The sequence below is a fragment of the Papilio polytes genome, unplaced genomic scaffold (assembly GCF_000836215.1).
Source record: "Papilio polytes unplaced genomic scaffold, Ppol_1.0 DF821956.1, whole genome shotgun sequence".
NCBI classification, from domain to species: domain Eukaryota; kingdom Metazoa; phylum Arthropoda; class Insecta; order Lepidoptera; family Papilionidae; genus Papilio; species Papilio polytes.
Genome location: NW_013527248.1, coordinates 1,228,220 through 1,255,340, shown reverse-complemented (window position 1 = coordinate 1,255,340; position 27,121 = coordinate 1,228,220). Strand labels below are relative to the sequence as shown.

The window sequence follows — 27,121 nt, the reverse complement described above, 5'->3', positions numbered from 1 at the left end:
TGTATAATAAATCTTTTTATTTAAACATTCTCTAAAATTATTAAAAATGTCTACAATATATTAACAAATTAAATCTACTTAAAATACCAGATGAAAATATTCGAGTTTATTTGTTGACATTTGTGTAAATTCAATAATAAATTGCAGATTAATAAAGTATTTTGTAAAATATGTGGAATGTAAAAAATCTGAAATATTGTCTATGGAAGACATTAATTGTCATAGATTAACAAATAACATGCTTTGATTTTCTCATAAACATTCAATGCCACAAAAAAAAAATGTTTTTATGCCAGTGCTTAAATTAAATTACACATTAAATAAAAACTCCAAATGTATGTATACTGGAAGACTTGTAAAAATCTTATTAGCATTGAATGTGTTAATATTTACTTGCAAAATTATAGGAACATAACTTTATTACTATTAAGGCACAGATAATAGGCACATGTTTTTTTTAGAATCGATATTATATTGAGCAAAAAACAGATTTTTTGTAATTTTTTTAAATATCGTCATAATTGTGTGAGTAAAAATAGACAATTTTTTATCGTATTTCAAAAGATAAAGCATAGTTTTATTTACTTTTAATTAAATAAATGCCTTTTTAATCAAATATGGGACTTTAATCAGTTTATATAGTTAGTTAAGTTATTTTTTTAAGTGTGGTCTAAGTGTGGAAGAGTACCTCCCCTTGTGCGCTGAGTCGCACGCGACCAGTCGCGAGCAGCCGCAGCGCGCGCGGGTAGGCGCGGTGCTCCGCTTGGTGGATGCGCTCGGTAAGACTCTCCTCAGTGTCGTCTTTGAGTACCGGCACTCGCTCCTGTGTTATTATTGGACCTGTGTCTACTCCAGCCTGAAATTATATAAAATTATTAAAAAAATTGCTCTTAAAAACATAGTTGTGAAATATCTGGCAATCTTACAATTAATATTTTAATAATTGATGGATGGATGGATGTTAGTCAAAAGGTATCGTCGAAAAGGCTTAATGGATCTCAATGAAATTTGACATAAATGTAGAATATAGTCTGGAACATCATAAAGGCTACCTACTTTTTAGTTCTTATCTATAAATCTTAAGGAAATTTCAAAATAAACATAGATTTTTTAACATGTATTTTTTTAACTCCGCGGAGTTATCAATTTATTTGTAAAAAAGCAAGGCAATTATGCACATGACAAATTAGACAAAACTTTTTTATTGGATATTTTTTCGTAAACATTTTTTTATTATAATGTACCTAAATTTATTCATTAAAAGTCTTTTTCATAACAAGTAGAAACGTTTAAAAACATACAGACGAATTGAGTACCTTCTTTTGGGAAGTCGATCAAAAGAAAAAAAAAACGCGTATCTGAAAGTGTGACACCGCGTGTTTCCCTGGTAGTACTTACATCAACAAAGTGCACGGTGCAGCCGGAGTGCGCGTCGCCGGCGGCCAGGCACTGGCGCGCCGCGTGCAGCCCGCGGTGCCGCGGCAGCAGCGACGGGTGGATGTTCACTAGGCGACCCTTCCATCTACATACAAAGGTAACTAATACTACTACAGTACATAGGTAACTTCAAAAAATAATATGTTCCCTTCTTCAACATAGACCCTTGATAACTTAAAACCTCTATAACTTAATTTTGTGTTTTTTTTAACATTAGGTGGCAAACGAGCAAACGACCACCTGAAACCGCAAAAAATGGCGAAGCGACCGCTGCCCATAGACATCCGCAATTACAGATGCGTTGCCTACCCTTATACGACGGAGGAGGAGACGCACATAAAGATATTTCCCCTTCCTATGCAACATCTCCACCGTCAAATCCACTTCCTCTTTCCAACCTCTCCTTATAAGAAAAGGGTGGTAAAGAGAAAGGGACTTAAATTAGGCCTCCGCCACCACACTCATCAGACGAAACACGGAATTGCGTCCATTTGACGGGTGTCTTGTGTGTGGTCGTGGTATTACTGGGGGCGTGCCCTGCACTGCTAACATGTTAAAGCGGGCACTACCACTGACAATTTTCCCTTGGAATTTAACTTATTGAGATTCTACTGTATTATAAATGCGGTAGTAGATGGATCCATCTAAACTATCCCATTTATAACATTACCACTTTAACAGTGGTAGAACCCGCCTTAACATCTTCGTACTGTAGGGTCGGCTCGCAATGCAATACCACGACCACACAGAAGACAGGAGTCAAGTGGGAGAAATTCCGCGTAGTCTGATGAGTGTGGTGTCAGAGACACGACTCTACAGTGGTAGTGCCCGCTTTAACACCTTAGCACGAATAGGCCAGCACGCCAGTTGTAATACCACGACCACACAGAAGACAGGCGTGAAATGGAAGCAATTCCGTGTTTCGTCTGATGAGTGTGGTGCCGGAGCCCTAATTTTAGTCCCTTTCTCTTTACCACCCTTTTCTCACAAGAAGAGGATGGGAAGAGGAAGTGGATTTGACGGAGATGCATAGGAAGGGGAAATATCCTCTTTATGTGCGTCTCCTCTTCCGTCGGATAAGGGTAGGCAACGCATCTGCAATTGCGGATGTCTATGGGCAGCGGTCGCTTCGCCATTTTGGCGGATTGAGGTGGCCGCTTGCTCGTTTGCCACCTTATGTTATAAAAAAAAAGACTTTAGTCCCTTTTTTCTCATAAGTATAAGACGGAAAGGTAATATGGATACGCATATGGAAAGGAAATATCCTCTTTATGTGCATCCGTTATTGTCTATGGGCAGCGGTCACTTCGCCATTTTGGCGGATTAAGGACGCTTGCTAGCTTGCCACCTTATAAAAATATGTATAAGTATGATGGTATGCTGACTTCTCAACAAACTCCGCGGAGAGAATGCGCATGTAGCCGGCGAGGCAGACGAGGTCGATGCGGTGCGCCTCCAGCGCCGCGCACACCGCGCGGTCGAACTCTTCGCGAGAACTGTAATCCTTGTGATTGAACACCTATAAAAAATAGCAACGGTTAAAATGAAAATTTAAATGTTTTTATCCCATATAATATATTATAAATATAAAATAACATTTAATCTTTCCAAAAAAAAAACAAAGTTATAAGAAATAATAAACACGTAATTTAAGAAGTATTTAAAATGTGTATTGCAATGCTGCCGGGTTACGGAGTAACTTATTGTTTTTTTTTAATGTTTTTTAATTGTAAATAGGTATGAATTTTAAAATGTGTTAATGATAGTATTCCATAGTGGAACTGTAAGTATTGTATTTTAAATAAAATAAAGTAAACAAAGTCCTTGGATTCACCACGCCAGGGGGAGAACGTCGGGGCGGCAGAAGGCCGCCCAAAAAAAAAAATGCTTACCGGGTTGGGTCCGGTCTGACGGACTGACGGGAATGGTGGCATAGGATGTCAACAATCACAGCATATTTTTGAATAAATCTTTTTCTAATAAAAAAAGCCCTACACTTACTTAGGTTATATATTTTCACGCCATTAAAATTACGAGGTAAATATTTTTAATAAAAACCTTAATGTGGGAAAGAGACCATAAGTTGCTGCCAACATCAAGGAAGTAAAATCTTGCTTGTAACGTTTGTCATTTTGATAGTTTGACAAATGTGAACAATAAATAATTATGATAATTACATGCTGATGAAGCCGCACGGGAACATCAGTCATGGAAAAATGAATTGTAACGTGTAGATTAATTTCCAAGTGTTTTTATGTGTGTGTTTGGTGCATACCAGTGCGGGTATCCCGGCGGCCTCTGCGCGTTTGAGTGCGTACGCGGCGGGCTTGTTGCAGACGACGAGCGCCACCTCCGCGCACATGCAGTGCGCCGGCTCGCGCGCCGCCTCCACCAGCGCCTGCAGGTTGCTGCCGCCGCCCGACACCAGCACCGCCACCTGACACACGAGTACTTCGCTTTACTAAATGCGGGATTACTCTCCGTTCAGAGACGTCCCACGCCACTGACAACTGTCGTGCTAGTATAAGTAGTAGTATAATTGTATTTTAAAAAAAAGGAACTCACTAGTGAAGAGAAAGAAAAGAAAAACAAACTGTGCAAAAAAGAGTACGGACCAAGAGTCTGTAGAAGTTGATGAATAAAAATTATGCCGCAACACACATAAAAAAAAACATACAGACGAATTGAGTACCTCCTTCTTTTAGGAAGTCGGTCAAAAATGTGGGACAGGTATATTCCGCCCTCCCGGACTCTATTCAAATACTGTATTCACATATACAATTGGTATATCTATACTATTATAATAAAGCGTAAACACACACTTCTTTGTTGCCTAAGATGTCTGCAATTACAGCATATTTTTCAATAATTCCTTTTATAAAAAAAAGTCCTACACTTACGTCACGCTTTAGGCTATATATTTTAACGCCGTAAACTTAGGGGGTACATATTTTGGATAAAACCCCTAATGTGGGAAAGGGGCAATAAGTTGCTGCCAACATCAAGAAAGCAAGATTGTCAAGGTTTATCATGTCATGTCATTTTGACATTTGCTATTGATAATTTGATAAATGTAAACAATAACATAAAATTTTCATAATTTCATGCTGATGAAGCCGCAGGGGACCAGCTACTTATTAGCATAAAACAAGCATATTTTATATTTAATACAGTCTCATATTTTGTATGTTACCCGGTACGTGTCGTGATAAGTGTCACACTCAAGTATAATTCCTTATAAAATTTTAAATTATTAAAATCATCCTATCTGTGTAAAATGTTGCCTGCCAGTAACAAAGCATATAAAAACTCCAACATTAAATTGTACAATTAGGGAATTTGGTGGTGTTACAATTACGAAAATATAGGTTTACTTAAAAGATATAAACAGTGCCATTTTTTAAATAAAGGACACGTATCAACAAATCAATTAGCTGCGTACAATTGTAAAATTTATTGGTTATCGTCTTAATTCGTAAAAAACTTTCAAGTGACTAGATTTTAAAATGAAACAAGACCAGATTACCTTAAACTACACTATTCATACAAAAATATAGTAAAACAGAAGCTTTAGATAAGAAAACGATTAACAGATGTCGATAAAAAGGCACAAGTCACAAACCTAGAACATAATGTTAAATAACACATAGATATACATACATATTGATGTAAGTACTAGCAGGGAAACACACAGTGATAGACATAAACATAAACATTATGAGCAGTAGGATAATATTCGTAAGGCATTTTCCCATAATAATAAAACTTTTAGAACATCATCATCATCATCACCAGCTCACTATACGTCCCCACCGAGGGGCTAGACTCCGTCTACCCTAAAGTTAGGGTGACTAGGCCATAGTCAACCACCCTGGCCCAGTGCGGGTTAGTTGACTTCACACATATCTTTGAATTTCTTCGCCGATATGTGCAGGGTGCATCACGATGTTTTCCTTCATCGTAAGAACGTCGTAAATTATGTACATATGAAAATTCGAAAAATCGAAAATCACATTGGTTCATGGCGGGATTCGAACCCAATACCTGTAGATTACAAGTCATGTGCTTAAACCACAAGCCACCGACGCTCTTTAGAACATACACGTTTGTTATTAAGCAGCGGCATGCGGCGGGTGAAGTCGAGTGCGGAGGCGAAGTTGTCGACGAGCACGCGCGCGCCGCCCGCCGGCCGCGCCTGCACGGACCCTATCACCATCGCGCCGAACGAACGGGTTATGTTCATCACCTGCAACATAACACATTATCACTAATATTATAAATGCGAAAGTTTAGATTTATGGATGTTTGTAGCCTAATCGAGTGAACGGATCTTAATGAAATTTGGCGTAATGGATAGAAAGAACACATAGGCTACTTACTTTTTTTTTATAATATAAGGTGGCAAACGAGCAAGCTGCCTGAATCCACCGATATGGAAAGCTACTGCTGCCCGTAAACATCCGTAATTTCAGATGCGTTGCCTACCCTTCATTGACAGAGGAAGAGGTGCACATAAAGAGGACATTTCCCCTTCCTATGCGTCTTCTCCGCCGTCAAATCCACTTTTCCTTCCCATTCCTTTCTCTTAATATAAGGGTGGTAAGGAAAAGGGACTAAAAGTATTGTTTTTTTTTTATTTCAGACAGAGTCGCGGGCGAAAGCTAGTCAAATGTAATTTCAACAATATGCAATATTGTCTTGAGCTAACAATAGAGTTTTACTGCATTATTATATAACACCAGAATAAATCAAGACAAGAAATTAAAAACAGTATACAAAAAGTATCGATTTTTGTACTGTTAATATGCTATCTCTTTCTTTCTTATGAAAATAGAAAGAGAGGGATATAGCTTACATCCGCCTGGTCCTCCGGGGAGACGATCAGCACCATTCCAATACCACAATTGAAGGTTCGCAGCATTTCCTCATCCTTCACTGAACCCGTATCCGCTATCCACGCGAACACCTAATAAAATATATATAAATAATTAGAAAAATCGTAAAAAAACATGAAAAAACAGTTGTTTATCTATATCTATACTAGTCTTTGTATATTTGTATGTATTAAAATAAAAAAAAACTACTGGCCCGGTTTCAAAAATTCTTTTACCTCAAAAAGTTATCAATGAGTAACATAGGCAATTTTTTTTATTTCACGCGGACGAAATCGCGAGCAACTATAAATTATAAAACATTACAAATAACATTTTTCAATTTTATAACAGCCGTGGTGCATATTAAAGGTCTCAGATAAGTAATTTTTTTTTTATCTAAAATATTAGTCGATTTTTGTTAATTTACTAATATTTCCTTTAACCATTCCAATTAAGCTCTAGGCTTGTGCTATGATATGGTTCACAATAGTCGAATGGCGGGATTCGAACCCTTGACCGCATGATCGGTAGTCCGTACCCCAAACCATTAGGCTATTGGCCCTTTACTATTCCCTCAATTGAACAATTTAAGCAAAAACAGTTACTGTAAGTATAACACCCCGGATTTTTGTCATAAAAGTAGAGGTTGTTGAGTAGAGGATAGTCTAAAAATGCACATAAGCTACTCATTTTTTTTTAATTTTCCGCGGACGGATTCGCGAGTGGAAGCTAGTAATGAATAAAATTTTACCTTATACACCTTATAAAACAGAGTTACTGAAAGTATAACGCCGCGGATTTCCGCGACTGTACAGTAAAATCGCGTCGCAGTCCAAGTTATAGTGGCGAGTTTACCGGGTGCACGTGCCACCAGTGCGCGTTGAGCCGCGCGCGCACGCAGTCGGGCATGACGCGCGGCAGGTTGTGCAGCAGGCCGCCGCCGGTGACGTGCGCCACCGCCTTCACCGCGCCGCGCTGCAGCGCCGGCAGCACGCTCTCCACGTAGATACGCGTCGGCTTTATTAGCTCCTCGCCTAACATATTTATATATTTTTTAAATAATTTCTTAACTTAGCTTAAAGGCTTTGTCATAAAAATTAGATCTGTTTTCTTTAGAATTACTCCGTATATGTAATTTCTTCTATTTGTGGCAATAAATATTCAAACATCCAAAAAGGGGCCTTGATATAAAGAGAAGGGACTCTGTTATAAAGTGAAGGGGCTCTATTGTAAATGAAAGGGACTCTGTTATTAAAATTATCTTTAGAGATTCCCTACTAAAGCGAAGAATTTATGTTTCAAATGTCAATAAGTACGAAAAGAATACCCAGTGTGAGTCCCTCCTTGCTGAAGGGAGCCTTGTCTTCTAGCGTGAGTCCGGCCTTCTTCATCAGCTTGTGTATCAGACTGAAGCCGTTGCTGTGCACCCCGTTTGACGGTAGACCTATTATTATATCGCCAACCTAACAAACAAAAAGAAAATAAAGTTGATACGGCAACTACCATAACTTCAATAAGCGGTAAAATGACTATAGGATTAGTTCAAAAACTTCTTAATTTAAAAACAAATATGCCCCTTTTAGTCATGCCAGTAAAGATTTATAAATAAAAAGGGCGACATGTGTTTATGGTTATGTCAGTTGGAAATAGGATATTTCAGTTTAGATTATAGACTTAGAAGGATCTTATAGCACTTTTTTAAACATTGACAGGGGGCTGCTAGTTTTTAGAGTTGCCATTAATAAGAAAATTCAACGAATTTCTCCTATATTAAAAACAAAACCAAACTATAAGCCAGTATTTTTAAAAATCGAATTTCGAAATTAAAATGGCGACATCCGTGCAGTTGCCTCTCCTATTGGTCAAAATACACTGTCAAGGTGACATTCACAAAATTTCCAACTGTCACGTGATGGTTGTTGTATATTGAGTGATGACGTCATTGTACCGTGATGTCATTAATCTTGGGCAGGATGTGCGAGCGCTCGACCACGCCGAGGGCGAAGCCTGCGATGTCGTACACGCCCGCCGGGTACATGCCCGGCATCTCCGCAGTCTCCCCACCTATATACATAATACATTTTTATATATACATTTATACATTAAACACTTATAAATCTATTGTCTATACTAATAATATGAAGAGGAAAACTTTGTTTGATTGTAATAAATAGGCTCGAAAACTACTGGATCGATTTTAAAAATTCTTTCACCGTTAGAAAGGTTATTTATTTGTGAGTAACATAAGGCTATATTTTTTTCGTTTCTTTATTAATATTTTTAAATAATACGAGTAGGGAGTCGCAGGCAAAAGCTAGTAATATTACAAAGATTTATATTTTTGTTTGTATTGAAATAACTCAAAAACTACTAGGCCGATTTCAAAATTTCCCTTACTGTTATAAAGATAACTTGTCTGTGAGTAAAATAGACTATTTTTTACTATTTTTTTAATTTCATACGGACCAAGATCTAGTATAGACATACAATGGTTAAATATCCGAAACAGCTGGGCTGATTTCGACCGTACTTTTACAGAAGGGTAGCTGACATAGACGACCATATTATATGCTACTTTTTTATCTTAAAATTGCATGGACAAAGTCACAGGCATCAGCTATCTTAATTAAAAATTAATCTTTAAAACTTAGCAAATGAGAGGAAAGATTGGATTTTTAGAATTTTTTCTCTATTGAAAACATTCTTTTACAGAAAGTAAAAATCTAAACATACGACATCATTTATAGGCAAACATTTTCATTGTAGGTAAACATACCTATAAGTGCAGCATTAGCTTGTCGACAACCATCAGCAATCCCAGCTACCACTCTTCTAGCAACATTCACATCCAGAGCTCCACAGGCGAAGTAATCCAGGAAAGTGAGAGGACGAGCGCCGTTACAGAGGATGTCGTTGAGACACATCGCGACTAGATCTAGACCGATTGTGTCGTGTCTGTTAGCGCGCTGGGCTACCTGCAGCTTAGTGCCTACGCCGTCAGCTGCCACTACTAGTACTGGGTCCTATAAAGTAAAACATATTTAGGGATTGTCCCCCTAATGGCTGATAGATGCTCAGATAGCTTAAAACGTCACTGTCAGATAAGGGAACAAAATCCGATATTTTACACGTTGGATTGTTATGAGACAATTTACAATTTGGTGCGACAGGCTCTTAGAATGATAAATTTTCAACTGTCTATAGAAAAAATAATTGTAAATATTTACTGTAGCTTTGAATGTAATTAAATGGTCAAAAAGTCTTTAAAAACCACTAAACAATTGAAACAATAAAATAAGTAATAAGTCACTAAAATATTTTAGAAAGTGAATTCTTTTTACCAATCTTACTAATATTATAAATGCGAAAGTTTAGATGGGTGGATATTAGTTAAATATGTAGCCTAAAAGGCTGAACGGATGACAATGAAATTTGTCATTGACATACAGGATAGGCTGGAAGTGCACATATGTAGGTACATTTTTAATTTTTCACGGACGGATTTGCGGGAAAGAGCTAGTAATTAGTAATATAGTTTTACCTTATATTCGTGTTCTATGGCCTTCAACTGGAAACAACCACCGAATCCCCCGAGACCACCTAACACTCCTGAACGAGTTGTTGATCTGCAATAAAAAGATGTCAAGTCAAGTTCCTTATTTCGTAAGTCAGGTCACATTCTAGTTCATTTACCTTGTTTACGCTTTATAAAGAATGAAAGGAGTAATATTTTTTAAATTTTAATTTACCGTATTAGTTAGTTTTCCACTTGTATTGAGGACGCTTCGCTATTTTGGCGAATTCAGTCGCTCATTTTCTCGTTTGCCATTTTAAATTATAATTCTGCTGGGTATTCCTCCGACATGACGAATTAATCTAATATTTGTTAATTTACTTTATATTCACAGGGTTCTAGCTAGTTATTTAAGTTTTTTAATAATTATATACTAAAAAATCTTGCTATGCGAGAATAATTTTTAATCAAGAGTTTTATTATTAAAATTTGTTAAAAAAGCTCTCCCTGTGCAATTAATTTGCTTTTTTAGTATTAGGTGACAAAAAATCGCCAAAATGGCGAAACGACCATTCCCACCCACCTTAAATATTAATATTTGCATTAGCAGTTACCTTGCAAGTGGTTTGATAAGCGATACAAGCGAGTCTCCAGCTTCAATATCCACGCCGCTGTCTTTGTAACTGAGGGGCTTCTGCACCGGCGGCGCGTCCGCGTACGGCGCGCGCAGCCCGCACATCGCCTCCGGGAACCGCTCCACCACCACCTGGTGCCCGCCTGCACGATGTACAGTCGGGGAAACACGCGGTGAAACACTTACACAAATACATTATTCGATACAACAAACGTCTTTCAGGGTTTAGGTAGCAGGTGTAATGACGTGGTAATTAAAAGGAATTAGCCGTATAAAAACTATATTTTACTGTTTACATTTGTCAAAATCTCAATCGCAAATTTAAACGCACGAATGACAACGAAGGTCTTTAACATTTCCCAATAACCGTTACCATGGAAAGCTTGCTTCCTAGATGTTGTCAGCTTGTAGTTTATGGTCCCTTTTCCATATGAAGGTGTTTTTCCAATTTATTTACCCCTCAAGTTTAACAGCTTAAAACATATAGTTTAAAGCGTGTCATAACTGTAGGGCTTTTTATTGAAGAAGGAATTATTCAATAACATGCTGTTTGCTGACATCCTACGCCACAAAGTAGTGTATTTACGGTTTATTATATTAGTATAAATTGTAGATACATTTAAAGACTGCGTCTTATTGCTTATCTGTAATTTCAAGGTGGCCCACTGCTAGATTCCCTGATTGTACAACACAATCGACCCACATCCTAAGGGGTAGGCAGAGATTATGGTTTGACACAGACGTGTCTCTCTCGCCTCCTCATACTATAAATAAACTGTTTTATCAAACTCGGCTTTCGCTGACGTAAACAATTAAAAAGAAAAATAAACCAACTAAACAAAATTAAAATCTTCACCAAATTTCTACTAATTCAGTATTTAGTCGATCATTAAAACAAATTTAGTATAAAAACATAAATCAATCATACTAAAGATCCGTACACAATTTTAACTAAAAAAAATCGATTGTTCAAATGAAACTGTCTCAACTGACCGTATATAGCAAACTTAATTGTTTTTTTTGTAACATTTATTCATAAATATATTACCTTCTTTTCCCATAGCCTCCACAACACCTATGACGTCAATGGGGTCCTCCACCATCGCCAGCAGAGTGTCGACGTCCGCGGCCGCCACTATCACCACCATGCCCACGCCGCAGTTGAAGGTACGCAACATTTCGAAATCAGAAACCATACCTGTAAAAAATATTTGAAAATTGACTGATTTATTAAATAAAGTAGCTAAGGCCCTTCAGCATCAAAGTATAACAAGAGGGTGGCAGCCCAGCACAATAAAAACAAAAAATGGATTCCATTTTTGACACTATATGAGTTAAGATTGGAGTTTTTTTTTACATTAATCTATCTATATCTATACTTATAATAAAACTGTTGTCCGCGATTTCGTCCGCGCCATATTAAACAAACAAAAATCTACGTATCCCTCGGGAACTTAACATATTTCGGGGATGAACTTTATCCCATGTATTTTACAAACTTTTCACAACTGTGGCACATTTCAATAAGATACGTTGAACCATTGCAGAATTAGCCTACGTATTCTTCCAGACTATCCTCTACATTTATGACAAATCTACTCGAGATTCGTACAGCATTTTGGCTTCAAACTCTAACGAACATCCATCCATCTAAACTTACATTTATCATGTATTACCTTTAGCTTGCAGCCAACCGAATACCGGCTTTATTCTGAACTTGGTAGCGTCTAATTTAACTTTGACATCAGGCGGCAGTATCCGGGGAATGTTCTCGAGCAGTCCGCCGCCGGTGATGTGGGCGAGCCCTTTTATAACACCCTTCTTGACCGCTGGTAGTAATGTCTTCACGTAAATCGCTGTTGGTTCCAACAATTCTTCACCGAATGTCTTGTTTGTTGTCGAAAATGGTGCTTTTTCGTGGTAACTGAGGAATTAAAAAGAATAATTACGATATCTTGAAAACGAATTATTCTTAAAACATTGCATTAAATGTTAAAACATCGATCCATGCTTGCTTATAGGATGTATGAATGTTTTTATAGAACTAACTGTTGCTCGGGACTTCGCATGCGTGGAACTAAAAAATATAGTCTATGTCACTAACAGATAAATTACCTTTTTAACGGTGAAAGAATTTTTGAAATCGGCCCAGTAGTTTTTGAGTTACTTCGATACACACAAAAAAAAATCCTCTTTATAATATTATAGCATAGATTAAGGGTGGCCAACATTTATGCATATGAGTGGCATTTTTTAAAAAGTATAATTTTGACTGCGATTAACGTCAATTCCATATGCATCTACTTTATAATATTTTCGTAGTGTTCTTGTGATTATCGACGTGCCCAAAATATTGTCTTGTGGTATTTTTGTAGTATATTTTTTTACGCGTGCCAATGGTTGGTAACCTCTGGTATAGAATATAAAAATGTATTTGTGTCGTTTTCCTAAAGTGTACCTATGTCGTGAGTCGCTGACGATCCTATGCACAAGGCTGTATCCGTTGCTGTGCGGGCCTGTGGAGGGCAGCCCCAGCACCACGTCCCCGGGCCGCAGGCTGCTGGAGCGCGGCAGCTGCGCGCCCGCGTCCACCACGCCCACCGCGAACCCCGCCAAGTCATACTTACCTACTTCATACATACTCGGCATCTCCGCTGTCTCACCCCCTAGTCATTTAAAGATATATAAACATTTTTTGTGACTGAGTTGCCATTGTTTACCTTGATAAGGCATTTACAGATTCGCCGGGCTTGAGGTGGATGAGCACAAGGCGCTTAGCCTATACCTCGTTTATGAGTAACTAAGCTCGAGGGCTCTCAGGAGTCTCAGCTAGAGCAGTTACTTCGTTATTATTACAGGATTGGAAAAAACACAATGTTTCGCTTACAATGAGACAAATGAGATAAATACTGTTAAAAAAAAATCAGTAAAATACTAGATCATTGGCATATACGTCCCTTCCCTATGACAGTTGTCAATGTCAGACGTATTAGATTAGCGCGCCAGGCGCCAGACATAAAGAGGTACTATTTATAGACGGGTTTCACTTCGTCGTAGCAAAATTGCTTATGAAGAAAAATTAAAAAAAATACACAGGTACTTTAGACTATAAAAAAGTAATCATCACACAGTGACAAATTTTTAAACAGTTGTAAGTATAGTATATACAAAATGAACATAAATACCAGTGAAATTTTAAAATTCGAAAAATTCTAACCTAACACCTAACCTAACACATCGATTTATGACGTCACTAACCTAACAATGCGCATCCAGACAAGATACAAGCATCAGCGATGCCCTTCACGATAGTAGTAGCGACGTCGACCTGCAGCCTGCCGCACGCCATGTAGTCGAGGAACGCGAAAGGCTCCGCGCCCGCGCATAAAATGTCGTTCACACACATCGCCACTAGATCCTGACCGAGCGTGTCGAACTTCTTCATAGTTTGTGCAACCTTGAGACAAATATTGTATATACAATGTATTAAATTAAAAACTTTTGTCAAAACTATTGTATTTCTCAAAACTCGGCTATTGTAACAGAACATTTCTATGCACATTCGAGGCATTGCCGGTATTCCTTTTCGAAATAGGCGTAACGCTTTCTCATTCGCATGCAGCAAATCACTTAGTGGAAAAGAAAATTAAATTTTAAAGGAGTTTAGTTTTCTTAAAAATAGAAAGACTACACTGTCGATCAGTGTAGGGGTAGGAATTGAAAGAGATTGCGTGAAGTGACTGAGATGACGGAAGATAAATTAACCTGAAAAACAAAAACTGGGAGCTTACAAGTAGGCAGGATAAGGACGGGGAGATGACTACTAGCTTTTTCAGTTACCTTGAGCTTGGTGCCAACGCCGTCAGTCCCCTGTACGAGTACAGGGTCTTTAAGGCGGGGGTCCATAGCGGAGAGCTGGAACAGGCCGCTATAGCAGCCGAGGCGGCCGAGCACGCCGCGGCGGTGCGTCGCCGTCGCCAGCGGCTCTATCTGACGAACTAGTGTCGCAGCCGCGTCTATGTCCACGCCACTCTCCAAGTACGATAGGCCATTTAGTCTGATGAATAAAATTCTATTTACTACTAAATCTAATAAAGCTTTAATACCCGTACAATCATACTAATATCATGAATGTGAAAGTTTAGATGGATGGATCGATGTTTGTTAGAGTTTGTAGCCTAAGCGGCTGAACGGATTTCGATAAAATTAGGTATAGATGTAGAGGATAAAATGGAATAACACATAGGCTACTTACTTTTTTTTTCCACGCGGACGGAGTCGCGAGCAAAAGCTAGTAAAGAATAAATCCACAGCAGTACTTCAGCGCGTTAGACGCTTCTATTTTATGGTCAACTGCTAGAATACACCTAATCATTACTAGAGATCTAATTGGTCCATTTTAAGGTCAGTGGAATCTATAGATTTTAATTCTTTTCTTATAGCTAATGGCTACCTGATGTAGTGTTTACACTATTTATTTAATTCGTCTTTTTTATTACCTACGTATTCTTAGCTGATTTATATCTATTAATTTAGAAAAATAAATTGAAGAGCGCGTCCAATAAAAAATATGTTTTACTACACCCTTTCTTTGTACAGATTTATACATCGATTGGAGCTTTGTGTTTATTTCTAAGTCTATTCTATACAAATGTTTGGACTTTGTTAAGAATTTATATTTTTGAAGGCCTTTTTCTTTTTGATGTAGTGGAAGTGCTTTCGTGTTTTATGGATTTTTGCAACAAAGGTAGGGAACAAAAACAAAAAAGGAATAAACCAAAAATTTTATTTGGAAAGAAAAACGAAGATAATTGGAATGATTAAAGAGTGTTCAAAGTTAACAATAGTGAAATTTATTTTGTATCGCAACACGTTCCCTGGTCGAGTTACTTCGCACTGAAACAAATCGACATAACAGGATCAAACACGGCACTACTACTACGAAAAAGTACAACAAGTACAACAAAAATAGAGAGGAAGTAAGAAAATAAGAAGACAAAAGAAATTCAATAAGAAATAGGAAACATGCGTTTTAAGCGAAAGGTGAGATGCTTCTACTGATTTAGAGAATAGAAAACATTTAAAATAGATAATAAAAACTACTTAGAAATACTACGAGTGGTACCTGTCCCTCCTTGACCTACTCTCTGACTGATGTTACCCATTATAGAAATAAGAGAAGAAATAAATAAAGCAATGCAGAATGGATAGACCAGACCAAATATTATTAACCGTTCAATCGTACAGTTCTTAAAAGGATTAAAATGTATTAGACTACCTTTCGCCCGTAACTCCGTCCACGTGGAATTAAAAAAAATGAAAAGCCTATGTGTTCTTTCAGACTACCCAAACATGTATACCAAATTCCATCGAAATCTGTTCAGTGGTTTAGGCTACAAACTCTAACAAACATCCATCTAAACTTTCGCATTTATAATAGAAGATAGTAACATAGTAAGAAGTGTGATTACATTTAACTGTCTAAACGAAACAGAAAGTTATGCCAGTAATACACAAAATGTTAAACTAAACACTTACTTGGAGAAAGCACGATGTGCGATGTCTTTCCGGTAGTGTGCACCTGGGAAGTCTATAGCCGCAGCAGCTGCGGTCGCCGCAGCCGCCGCCGCCCGCAGCGCCGGCGCACGCGCACCCACCAACAGTACGCGCCCTCCCCACGTCACTAACGACCCGTTAGCACCTCGCGCCACACCGCTGTGGAACACCGCCAGCCCTGGCTGCGACGATACTTGCGACAGCCCTGACGTAAGAAACCACTGTGACGTCACTACACACCAATACCTAGTTTACTAAAGCTAGTAACACCCAAAATCTACACTAGCATAACTTAACCACTAATAGACGACAGTGAGCTAGAATCCAAACCAGGTCTGCGCTACTGTACATTTACAATGCCCCAATACACCAATAATAAGACGCCTTTCCACTAGCACAAGTTTAGTCAAGGTAATTAGTGGAAATGTTACTATAGACATAATAATCTCTTGCAGTCTAGGTTTATGCAGTTATATGCTATGCTAGTAGAAATGGGGCCTAAGAATAGAAAAAAAGTCAAAAAAGTATAATTATTTGTTACAGCAATTTTACTAATTTCTGTTACTTACCACTAATAACGCAGCCTTTGGTAGAAGTTTCTGGATATCCTTTGGAAGCGATAACAACACCGACTGCACTCATTTTCGTGTTCCAAGTCACTTGGTGTTGTTTCAAGTTGCCATTAACACAAGCCTATAAAAATATATAAGATTTAGTTGCGAAAATTGATTCTTATTAAAAATTAGGGTCAATTTCCACTACCAAAACACACTAAGACACATTATTTTGACACTAGGAGTGTTTAGAAAATGGAAACTGACCCTTATACCATGCTAACCCAACTAAAACTCATCGTGATATTACCTTCATGATAGTGTAGAGGTCCGTTTCGAGCAACATCATCAGAACTTGAGTCTCAGGGTCTCCGAATCTGCAGTTAAACTCTAGGGTCATAGGGCCTGATTTGGTAATCATTAGACCCGCGTACAGGACACCTGAGGACAAATAACTGTTATGTACAAAACACAAACTGAAAAATGATACAGCATAACCTTTGTCATGGGCTTCCACTAAATATTATTCTATACAATCTGTTTTTACAGAGATATTAGCAGTGGAATCTGACCGTTATAATTTTAGCTATCTTTGTATAACAGATTCCAGTTTATATCTATTCAAAAATAGTGGATGTAATAATATAATGTGGTTACCTTTTTCACCTAACGTGACTCTTGACTCGTAGAGTAGGTACAATTTTAGTGAAACTAATACTTATGTACAGTCGGGGAAATTGGCGGTGTTGCCCCTCAAAAGCTATAATTGTTGGAACATTTTGAAACAAGACGCAGAACAAAAACGAATATAATGCAGCTTATAAATGTATATGTACGAAAAAAACTCGGTTAGTTATACACGGCTAGTTTTTTTTTTATCATCCCTTCGTTGGTTATCTAATTAGTTATTTGTAGGAAGAGGTGGCGTTTGTCTCTTTGCAATAAACAAGGCAATTTTTTAAGTAGAACACCACGGATTTCCGCAACTATACATAGAATAGTCGCGACGTTAGTCGCATTAGTGGAAGATAGGTCTTACTGCTAATAAAACATATTTGTAGATTAAATTTTAATTAACGCTTATGTACACTTTGCGTCATTTTGCCATGCCCGGAACGGGACATTGAACCTTGGCATTGGTTCATACGATCTTCAGTTGTTTGTCACAATTATCATCGCAGACGCAACTTTTTGGTCTATTGCTCACTTTGAACATCTTCATGATATTAGGAAAATGATCCTTAAAGTTATTGCAATTGAGTTGACTTTACAATAGCTTATATATATTGATGTTTACTTCGATTTATCTTGTATCGCTGTTTCTTATTAGTGGCATTGGTTATCAATATTGTATTAAATTAATTTTCATATAGTTAATAAAGAAAACGTTTTACGTCCTATTTTCCAAAAAGATTTTTCTTAGAAAAAGGAGGAGTCAACAGATTATCCTATAGTCCATTTGACTTTTATTATACAAATATGAAAAAGAAAAGATTTGAATGGGCTTCAAAACAACTGAACCGATTTCAAATATTTCTTTATCATTAGAAAGCTACATTATCACTTACATACATTAACTACAGTTTAGCAATCTATACTAATATTATAAAGAGGAAAGATTTGTACTTTTGTATGTATTCAAATAACTCAAAAATTACTAGGCCGATTTGAAAAATTATTTCACCGTTTGAAAGGTAATTAATCTGTTAGTAACATAGGCTAACTTTATTATTTATTTTTTAATTTCACGCGGACGAAGATGCGAGCAATAGCTAGTCATTAATAAACGTATTTCTGAACCCCTGTGTTAAAATTTCCTTAAATTTTGGATATCCCGGGAGCCAGGGTTGCAAGTCTAAGATGGCAAAGATCATTGAAGCATACGAGTATATCTATGAAATACCTAAACCGAACAACCTAAGGAACATAGACCCTGTTGTATACTTAAGAGATAAACAAGAGGTCAAAGTGTGATGACTCTGAGTATGACGCTGTTGTGATAACTGACTAGCTAATACTGCTCTACGCCGCATATCACATGATCTTAATTAGTGCATAATAAAAGTTAGAAATTATGAATGTTAATGGAACTAGAAAAATGTTTCCTAATTTGGTAATTAGATGGCGCTGTTGTTAAAGTTTCAACCGAAACAGAGACAAGCAGATATCATGGGCGTAGCCAGAGAGGAGGGTAGTGTTGACACTAGAAAATCGAAAAATGTAAAATAGACAAAAACTACTACGAAAAAGGCCATATTAATGGTAGTTACTCTCCAGAGAGCCCAGATTGTCGGCATCGCCAATGCAAGTATTAACAATCATATTTCATACTAATCATACTAATATTAAAAATGCGAAAGTTTAGATGGATGGATGTTTGTTATAGTTTGTAGCCTAAACTGCTGAACGGATTTAGATGAAATTTGGTATAGATGTAGAGGATAGTCTGGAAGAAAACATAGGCTACTTAGTTTCGCTTTTTTATTAATTCTACGGGGACGGAGTCGCTGGCGTAAGCTAGTATTAAATAATACCTTTATATTTGTGTTTATATAAAGGTTTATTACTAACTAAATTAAGTCTGTAAGTTTCTCCACATTACCATTATTATATCTACTTTCATAAATAATCGTTAAATTAAGAGAGAAAGATACCTACAGCGATAAGGTGCGCTTGGTAAATCAAACCGGTTTGAACTGGTCTAAGAAAATACACAAAAAGGTAACACAGGCCGGGTTGTTATACATATACACAAGGGTAAACTTAACTGTGTAACATGTGTAATATACACATACAGAAGGGAAATGTAGTACCAAGAAATTCCTATAATAAGTCATTATAAAGTCCAATTGGAAACATTTTTGCTTATCTAAAGTTTTTGGTTAAAAAAAGATCGATTATTGGATTATAGTAACACAGGTGGCGTTAAAACCAGATTGTGCAAGGGCCGGTTTCGCGTCGTGGGCATCAGTAATAAACGTACCAATTTATAATCATAACCCTGGATACATAAGCTGTGACACATATAGCGAGCTAATGTTGAAAATACTTATGTAAACAGCGCCTAGAGACATGTGTCAACTGACATAAAGGGCATAGCTATCAGCTAACGACCAACTCGTGCCGATGGTACGTGCAAGGGTCAGAGGTGGAACGCACTCGCCTAAGATAAACACCCTATATCATTTTATTATTTTGATATATTTGCAACTGGCTTGATAGATCTTTTGCCGTAGTTTATAGCGTACTAGCTTTCGCCCACTACTCCGTTCGCGTGGAAATAAAAAAAAACCAAAAGTAGTCAATGTGTTCTTCCAGATTATCACCTACGTCTATGCCAAATTTCATCCAGATCCGTTCAGCTGTAAGCTACAAACTCCAACAAACATCCATCCATCTAAACTTTCATATTCGTAATATTAGTAAGAAGTAAGATCATATATGCCAGACATTACGTAGTTTCAGAAATGTTCGATTTTAAATATCTTCGATCGGATTTTGTTCCAGAAAATTCTATCTGTATTGAATTATCGCGTGAACATTAAAAACAAATGTATATCAACTAATTTTATAATGATTTAAACAAAACATCGCATTTATAGACTACCTGTTTTTATTAAATATAATCTCATATACAAAAAATACGATAAGGCTAAGCTATAATTAAACAAATCATGAAAAACAAAGCCCTATAGGTTAGATCTAATCAAGCATACGGACAAACAAATAAAATAATAAATACGTATGTTGGCAACACAACGCTAGGGTTGCGAATCAAACAGCTGACCTTTTGTAAGCCACAGATAATACAAAATAACGTAATAAGCGATGTAAAAATTAACAAACAACGGAATATTTTACGATGCGATAACGAACTGCCGAATGTCATTGAAGATGCATTCTTTTCACGACTGGAAACTTTCTTTTTTATTATTTTTTTTAATGTCTGCCTCGGTAAATACAGAAATTTTATCTATATGTACTGTGTTGAACCATGAATCATTGACAAGCAATGACATATGCCGTGTTAAGTGAGCCCCTCGCTAATTTGTATAGTCCTAACTTAGGTACCCTTTAGTGTCGACTTAGCTTAAATAATACATAGGATCTTAGTGACCAATCAAATAATTAAAATGCAACAATAACAATGCTAAGCACCTAATGAAAAAAGAATGTTTTCTACTTACCAACATATTTTATGCCCTCAGCCTTAAGACCGTCCACAGCTCTCTGCAGCACCTGGTCCTGTACATCTGCGAGCTGGTCCCTGGTGATGAGCGGGCAAGGGCAGTAGGCGCCCATTCCGCCCGTATTAGGCCCCGTGTCGCCGTCGCCAACGCGCTTGTGGTCCTGTGCTGGAGGCATCATGGATACCGTCTCGCCATCGGTGAAAGCTAACACCTGGAAAGAATTAAGTTTAAAATCTATGCTAATATTATAAAGAGTAAAGATTTGGATAATTCAAAAATTACTTGGCAGATTTAAAAAATTCTTTCACTGTTAAAACGCTACGTTTTCAGTGAGTAAATAAGGCTGTTTTTATTATTTTTTAATTACACTCAGACGAAGCTGAAAGCAACAGTTAGGAACTAATAAAGTTAACCCCAACCATATATTATAATATATAATTTACTTGAAATAAGAGATTAAACTTATCGGTACTATAAAAACATACAGACCGTTGACCGTTGTCATGGCAACATAAAAAACTAATTAACGGTAAAGAGATTTCCAAAAATAGCTTGTTTTGTTTAATCTTATCCAGGACCCCAATGGTCGGAGTCGTCAAGCCATAGTTTGATTGACCCCTGGATAACGTTGCCCTAAGATATTTGTCGTGTAAAAACATTGATAGTTTGAGGTAAACGTAGTTTGGAATAACAGATATGAGATGACGCAATATGTTTACGAGTAAAACATATGATAATTAAATGAACAATTAATAGAAATGTATGAAATATCAATATACTAAACTAAGATTCCATAATTTTCTTTTAAATAAACTATTCTCGAAGATGAAAGAAAACATTAACAACAGTGGCATAATGGTATTGTAATTAGAATCTATTTAAAAGTAAACAATGGTCGGACAAATTTTAAAAAAGTATTCATTGACTATGGTTTAATCCAGTTTTAATTTGCTGTGAGTCTTAGGGCCTGTCCCACCAAATTGTAAATTGTCCGATAACAATCAATGTAAAACATGTGATGGAAATATCAGATTTTGTTCTCTTAACTGACAGTGACGTCATTTTTTAGCTATCTAAGCCTCTATCAGCCAGTGGTGGGAGAAGTCCTTAAAGTCCTTAAATATAACAATACAAGATGCTAAACGAAAAAACAGATGAATTAATATCGTCCTTGTTTTAGTAACTCGGTTAAAAATAACTTACGGAAACTTCATCTCCTTCTAACAATTCTTCGATCACAACCGTCTGTCCAGCAGAACCATACTTAGCATCTGTCAATATCTCATCAACTGCCAGGCAGGCTTCCTCTTTACTGGAAGCCACAACCACACCCTTGCCAGCTGCTAGACCTGATGCCTTCACCACTAATGCTGGGTATGGAGCACTACAAGGAAAAAGTAATCAGATATGTTAAAAACATTACCACCAGAATTAAACAGAATCATACTAATATTATAAATGCCAAAGCTTGCTTCTACAAAACAGTTTAACAGATCTAGCTGAATGATGGCATAGATATTCAAGTAGTATAGTCAACTAATGTCTTTTTTATTCCTTGCAAATGGTTGACATATACTAAATGAAGATTGTGTAGACTTAATTAAACACTAAGACACCTTTTGATAAACTCCTTAGCAGCAGCAGCATCATTAAAGGACTGGAACCTTGCTGTAGGTATCTGGTACTTCATCATGAATTTCTTTGACCAGCTTTTATTGGCTTCAATCTCCGCACCAGCTTTCTTGGGGCCGAAGCACTGTATGCCTAATGGGGCCAGTGCATCTACAATCCCATTGGCTAATGGGTCTTCTGGACCAATGACAACCAAATCTATTGAGTTTTCTTTGCACCATTTTCCTATTGCCTGAGAAATGTTACAGTCAGTTTTTTCACAGGGTAAAACAAAAGATAAGCAGATTATTTATGTGATAATGAAATAACACATATTTAAAAAGAGATTATGAAACTATTATGTGTATATAACTTTTTTCTTATAGAGAGATGAATTCAAATAAATCATAGCAGTTACTAAATGATAGAAAAACAAGTTAAGGATTTTTAATGTAAGTTTAATTTTAAATATTTACATCAGTTTAGATATGTAATTTCTCTCCACAAAAATGGTTCATACAATTAATTGTGATAAAAGTTTAAAATGAACGAATTTGAACAAAGCAGGTCAAAGGCTATCAATGTGATAGCTTTCTTAAAATTTATGGAATTGATAAATTTCTGCTATTATTCAATTCTTTAAAATACGAACACAAATTTTTATTTATAAATTCAAGACAAAGATCACTGTCCATAGCTGTTTCATTATATATATATATATAAATGAAAATGTTTAGATGGATGGATGTTTGTTAGAGTCTGTAGCATAAATGGTTGAACAGATCTTGATGAAATTTGGCATAAGATCTAGAGGATAGTCTGGAAGAACACATAGGCTACTTTGTTTTTTATTTCGGCGAAAGCAAATCTGTACATATATTTTAAGAGAAGGTCATCAATTACCATAATACTTTATAATAATAAGTGAGATATTCCATAACTAATTTAATAAATTCGATAATTGAAAGTCATGACTATAACTTGTTCACAAATTATTAAAAATTTCTACAGCAATACAAAGATGAAATTTTCTTTCAGTAAATGGCAATTTTTATAAAATTTAATAATTGGTACCCGAAAACATCTTTAACAATATGCATTGATCTTTAATGTACAATATGGGATGTATGGAATGCTGGTACCGCTTCCTCTCTTATAAGAATAGGATCGGAATGCTAGAAGAACTAGCATTTGGCCTCAGGCTCTTACTAATTTGACAAAATGTTGGATTTCATCCATTTAATGCTGGTTTTCTGTGTTGTTACGGTATTGGACCATTCGAGCGGGCAAATGCTGCTGTAGGTAATACTGCTGTGGACTGTACATCCTTTGAATTGTAATTTTAATTATTTTAAAACTTACTGGATAATCTTTGATGTCGATATCGAGATTTTCAACCTTGTCCACAGATGAAATGCCGACACTGCCGGGTGCACAATATATCTGTTTTACATATGGAGAGTCCGCTAATTTCCAACAAAGTGCATGTTCTCGTCCTCCACTACCAATAACTAAAACTTTTGCTTCGGGCATGTTAAATACTTTTTGTAATAATTAAAAACGTTAAATAGTACTTGAAAATTTTCGATCACATAAACTTAATATATATTTTCTATATAAAACTAATACACATACAATATAAACTTAATAAACTAAATTGATAAAGTTGAAAAAGTTAATAAAAGTTTTAAATGCCACTTTAACTTGTTTGATGTTTGTGCCATGTGTCATCTGAATACATTCGACATTCGCTGTCAACTGACACAGTGCAATAAGCAAAATAAAATTGATAACGATAATTAAGTTAACATCTGACGCAATTTATAGTAATTTTCTTGATAACAAGCTTAAGTATCAAATACAACTTATGCGTATTGTATGTAATTTCTTGATGAGAAAGATTTTTTAAAAAATATACTAATTGTTATAGTACGTGACAAAGATAAGTAATGGATAAAAATGCAAATAAAACCACCGTCTTGAATAAAAAAACCTACTTTTCTCTCCTCTAGCAAGGAAATTGTTATGTTACCACAATGAGTCCGAGTCTTAGTATTTAGCATGCTTTGATCTAGTTAATTTAGAGTAAATACTGAATATCGTATGTTGAAATTTATTTGCGTACAAAACGATTATTGTTTAAAATTACATTGAAATAACAGAAGTTATAACAGTCACACCAATTGTTTTTTTAATAATCAGTTTAAAAGTACCTTCTGATTTTTAGCAATTTTATTACATTTGCTTGATGTTTTAGATGCTCTATGATTTCTATACAGAAATTGGAACGTTAACAAACATGGCGATTAACTTATTCTTGATTCTTGTCATTTTATTGTGATGCTCGTTGTGTAAAAAGTACTTTTTGCTGCGAAAAAATGGCTGACACCGGACTACGTATGAATTTTGCAGCTTTAAAGAGGGCAGATCCATATGCGCGGGAAATAATAGATAGTGCTACCCACGTTGCTCTGTATACATTCGAAGAACAAGAATGGGAGAAAACTAACATCGAAGGCGCATTGTTTGTGTACAGTAGAAATGGTGAACCGTATCATAGTTTGGTAATTATGAACAGATTGAATACGAATAATTTAATTGAACCAGTATCGAAAGGAATAGAGTTACAATTAAAGGAGCCTTTCCTGCTTTATAGGAATTCTAAGTGTCGTATTTACGGCATATGGTTTTACGATAAAGACGAGTGTGTTAGGGTGGCTACAAAATTAAATTCTATCGTTAAAGATTCGATGAAACCGGTTGAAAATATGGCACAAAATCCTGTATATAATGCACCAGCTAACTCTAGTGCTCCTGTTGATATATTTACAATGCTGAGCAAAGCTCAAGATGATTTTAAATCTAACAAAGGTGTAACGAACAAAAATGAATCGACACCGTCTAGAGCTCCCGATATGACGTCGCAAAGCGTGATGGATTTCTTCGCTAAGGCCGGTAGTGGCGCCGCTGCTCAAATGCCTGCAGTGTCTTCTCTTCCGTCACCAGGCGTGTTCGGTCCGCGGCCGTCCGATTCTCGCGAGGGTCCATTGCTTCTGCAGAGGCTGATGAGTAATCCTGCACACTCAGTGGAGCACATAGAGAAACAACAAAGGTCTGTCACTCCACAAGAGAATCAAAATGCTAACGGTGGCATTCCTTTGGACACTGCAATGAGGCAGAATAGTGGATTTCCGCTAAAATCCACACCAATTGACTCACAAGGCCAACAAAGGATATCCAATATGCAGAAGATGCCTTTAGATACAGTGGATGCCAATGGCCCCAATCCTTTAGAGAGTGAATTAAATCTTATGCATATTTCATCACCCAAGCCGACCTCCCCATTGGCTTCATATTTGAATCAATCACAGGACCTCGGCCACCCGGTAAGCTCTTTTAATGGTAAATTTGAAGAAGTGGGAATGTTTCCATTGGGTAATCCTCTAGCTGCTCAGCAGAAGCCAGCTCTGATGCCACCAACAATGTTTACCGTTACCACGGGAGGAGATGTCCAGCCATCACCCGAACCTTTGACTAGGAATCAACTACTTCAAGCATTCAACTATCTTCTTAAACATGATGCAGATTTTGTTAACAAGTTACATGAGGCTTATGTAAAATCTTTTTCAGAAAAAGCATTTTCCGTTTCGTAAATTTGATTTACTCAAGGCTATTGTTAACAATCAACATGTACAGTTGTAATGTGAAGTATGAGTCCTTTAAAGATGTTGCGTAGACCCTTTCTAGTTTTATAGCGACTTATTTGGGAAGATTATTTTTAAATAAGTTTTAAACGTTTGACTGTGTCATTCAAATGATTATAGAGAATAAATTTTAGTAACATCACAAATTTAGAAATTTACCTGTACAAACTGTTTGTGATATATTCTTGAATTGGATACTATGACTATAAAATATAGTATAGTAGTTGTATGACCGTAATTACAGGTTACATTACCTGATATTGGTAAATTTGTCTGTTGCTCCTTCCCCTACAATGGACTATGTATAAGTTTTCCATTACATGTTTTCAGTTCTATCTACTTATTTGACTTGAAAAATGCTCGTAAAAGCAATCGATTTTTTTCTTTATATAGATATTTATGATGAGTCATCTCAAAGAGATGATGACAAAAGATTATAATGACAGTTTGTTGCAATAAAACATGAAAAAGTGGTATTTGAGAATTATATTGCTTGATTTTAAGGACTTTGAAAATACTATTTTTATAAGGTTGGAAATACCTTTGTCCAGTTAAATTTTACTCATTGTATACCTTTATTTCTGATAAGATTTTGAAGTCACATGTTTTATATTTTATAAATTCTTAACTTTTCACCAGCATGTGTTACTTGTTTTAGAAATCGTAATTTTTATAGTAAGGAATAATTTTGATAAACAAAATACCCCACCTGGGAGTCCAGTGAGCAATAATTAACTTAGTAAGCCTATTTTGTGTACATAAATAAAACAGGTTGTGTCCAACATCAATGTTTTGTTTGAGATACATAGTTTGTGTATATATGAAGTAATCCATGATTTAATTAGATTAAAATATGCTTAAAACATAATTCATTTAAGAAATAAAATATTTTGCAATGAAACAATTACTCTTTGACAAGATCTTTGTCATAGATTAATTGTGTTTTAACTTTGTGAAAATCCATCTTATTCACCAGATTCCTAAAAATACAAAAAGAAAAAAAAGTTACATCTTGAATTCATAATTTTCATTGTTACTTTCATCACA

The 27,121-nt window shown here is 36.3% G+C and overlaps 2 protein-coding genes across 2 annotated transcripts; one reads left to right on the top strand and one right to left on the bottom strand.

Annotated features, from left to right (window-relative positions):
• Positions 1-2: 2 nt before the first annotated feature.
• On the bottom strand, positions 3-24,237 carry LOC106107617 (trifunctional purine biosynthetic protein adenosine-3). The gene is made up of 24 exons (XM_013288546.1): positions 23,733-24,237; positions 22,376-22,623; positions 21,963-22,143; positions 20,757-20,970; positions 16,880-17,010; positions 16,585-16,708; positions 15,998-16,220; positions 14,300-14,516; positions 13,718-13,916; positions 12,918-13,125; positions 12,136-12,383; positions 11,508-11,657; positions 10,440-10,602; positions 9,853-9,937; positions 9,088-9,334; positions 8,260-8,375; positions 7,639-7,774; positions 7,167-7,345; positions 6,293-6,403; positions 5,540-5,683; positions 3,713-3,874; positions 2,823-2,956; positions 1,399-1,522; positions 3-856 (listed from the first exon to the last, which is right to left on the bottom strand). Exons 1-24 carry the CDS (start codon positions 23,901-23,903, stop codon positions 671-673), a joined length of 4,101 nt encoding a protein of 1,366 aa, XP_013144000.1. The 5' UTR covers positions 23,904-24,237; the 3' UTR covers positions 3-670.
• Positions 24,238-24,649: 412 nt separating this feature from the next.
• On the top strand, positions 24,650-26,813 carry LOC106107654 (mRNA-decapping enzyme 1A). Its single transcript, XM_013288608.1, has one exon. It carries the CDS (start codon positions 24,749-24,751, stop codon positions 26,021-26,023), a length of 1,275 nt encoding a protein of 424 aa, XP_013144062.1. The 5' UTR covers positions 24,650-24,748; the 3' UTR covers positions 26,024-26,813.
• Positions 26,814-27,121: the final 308 nt, after the last annotated feature.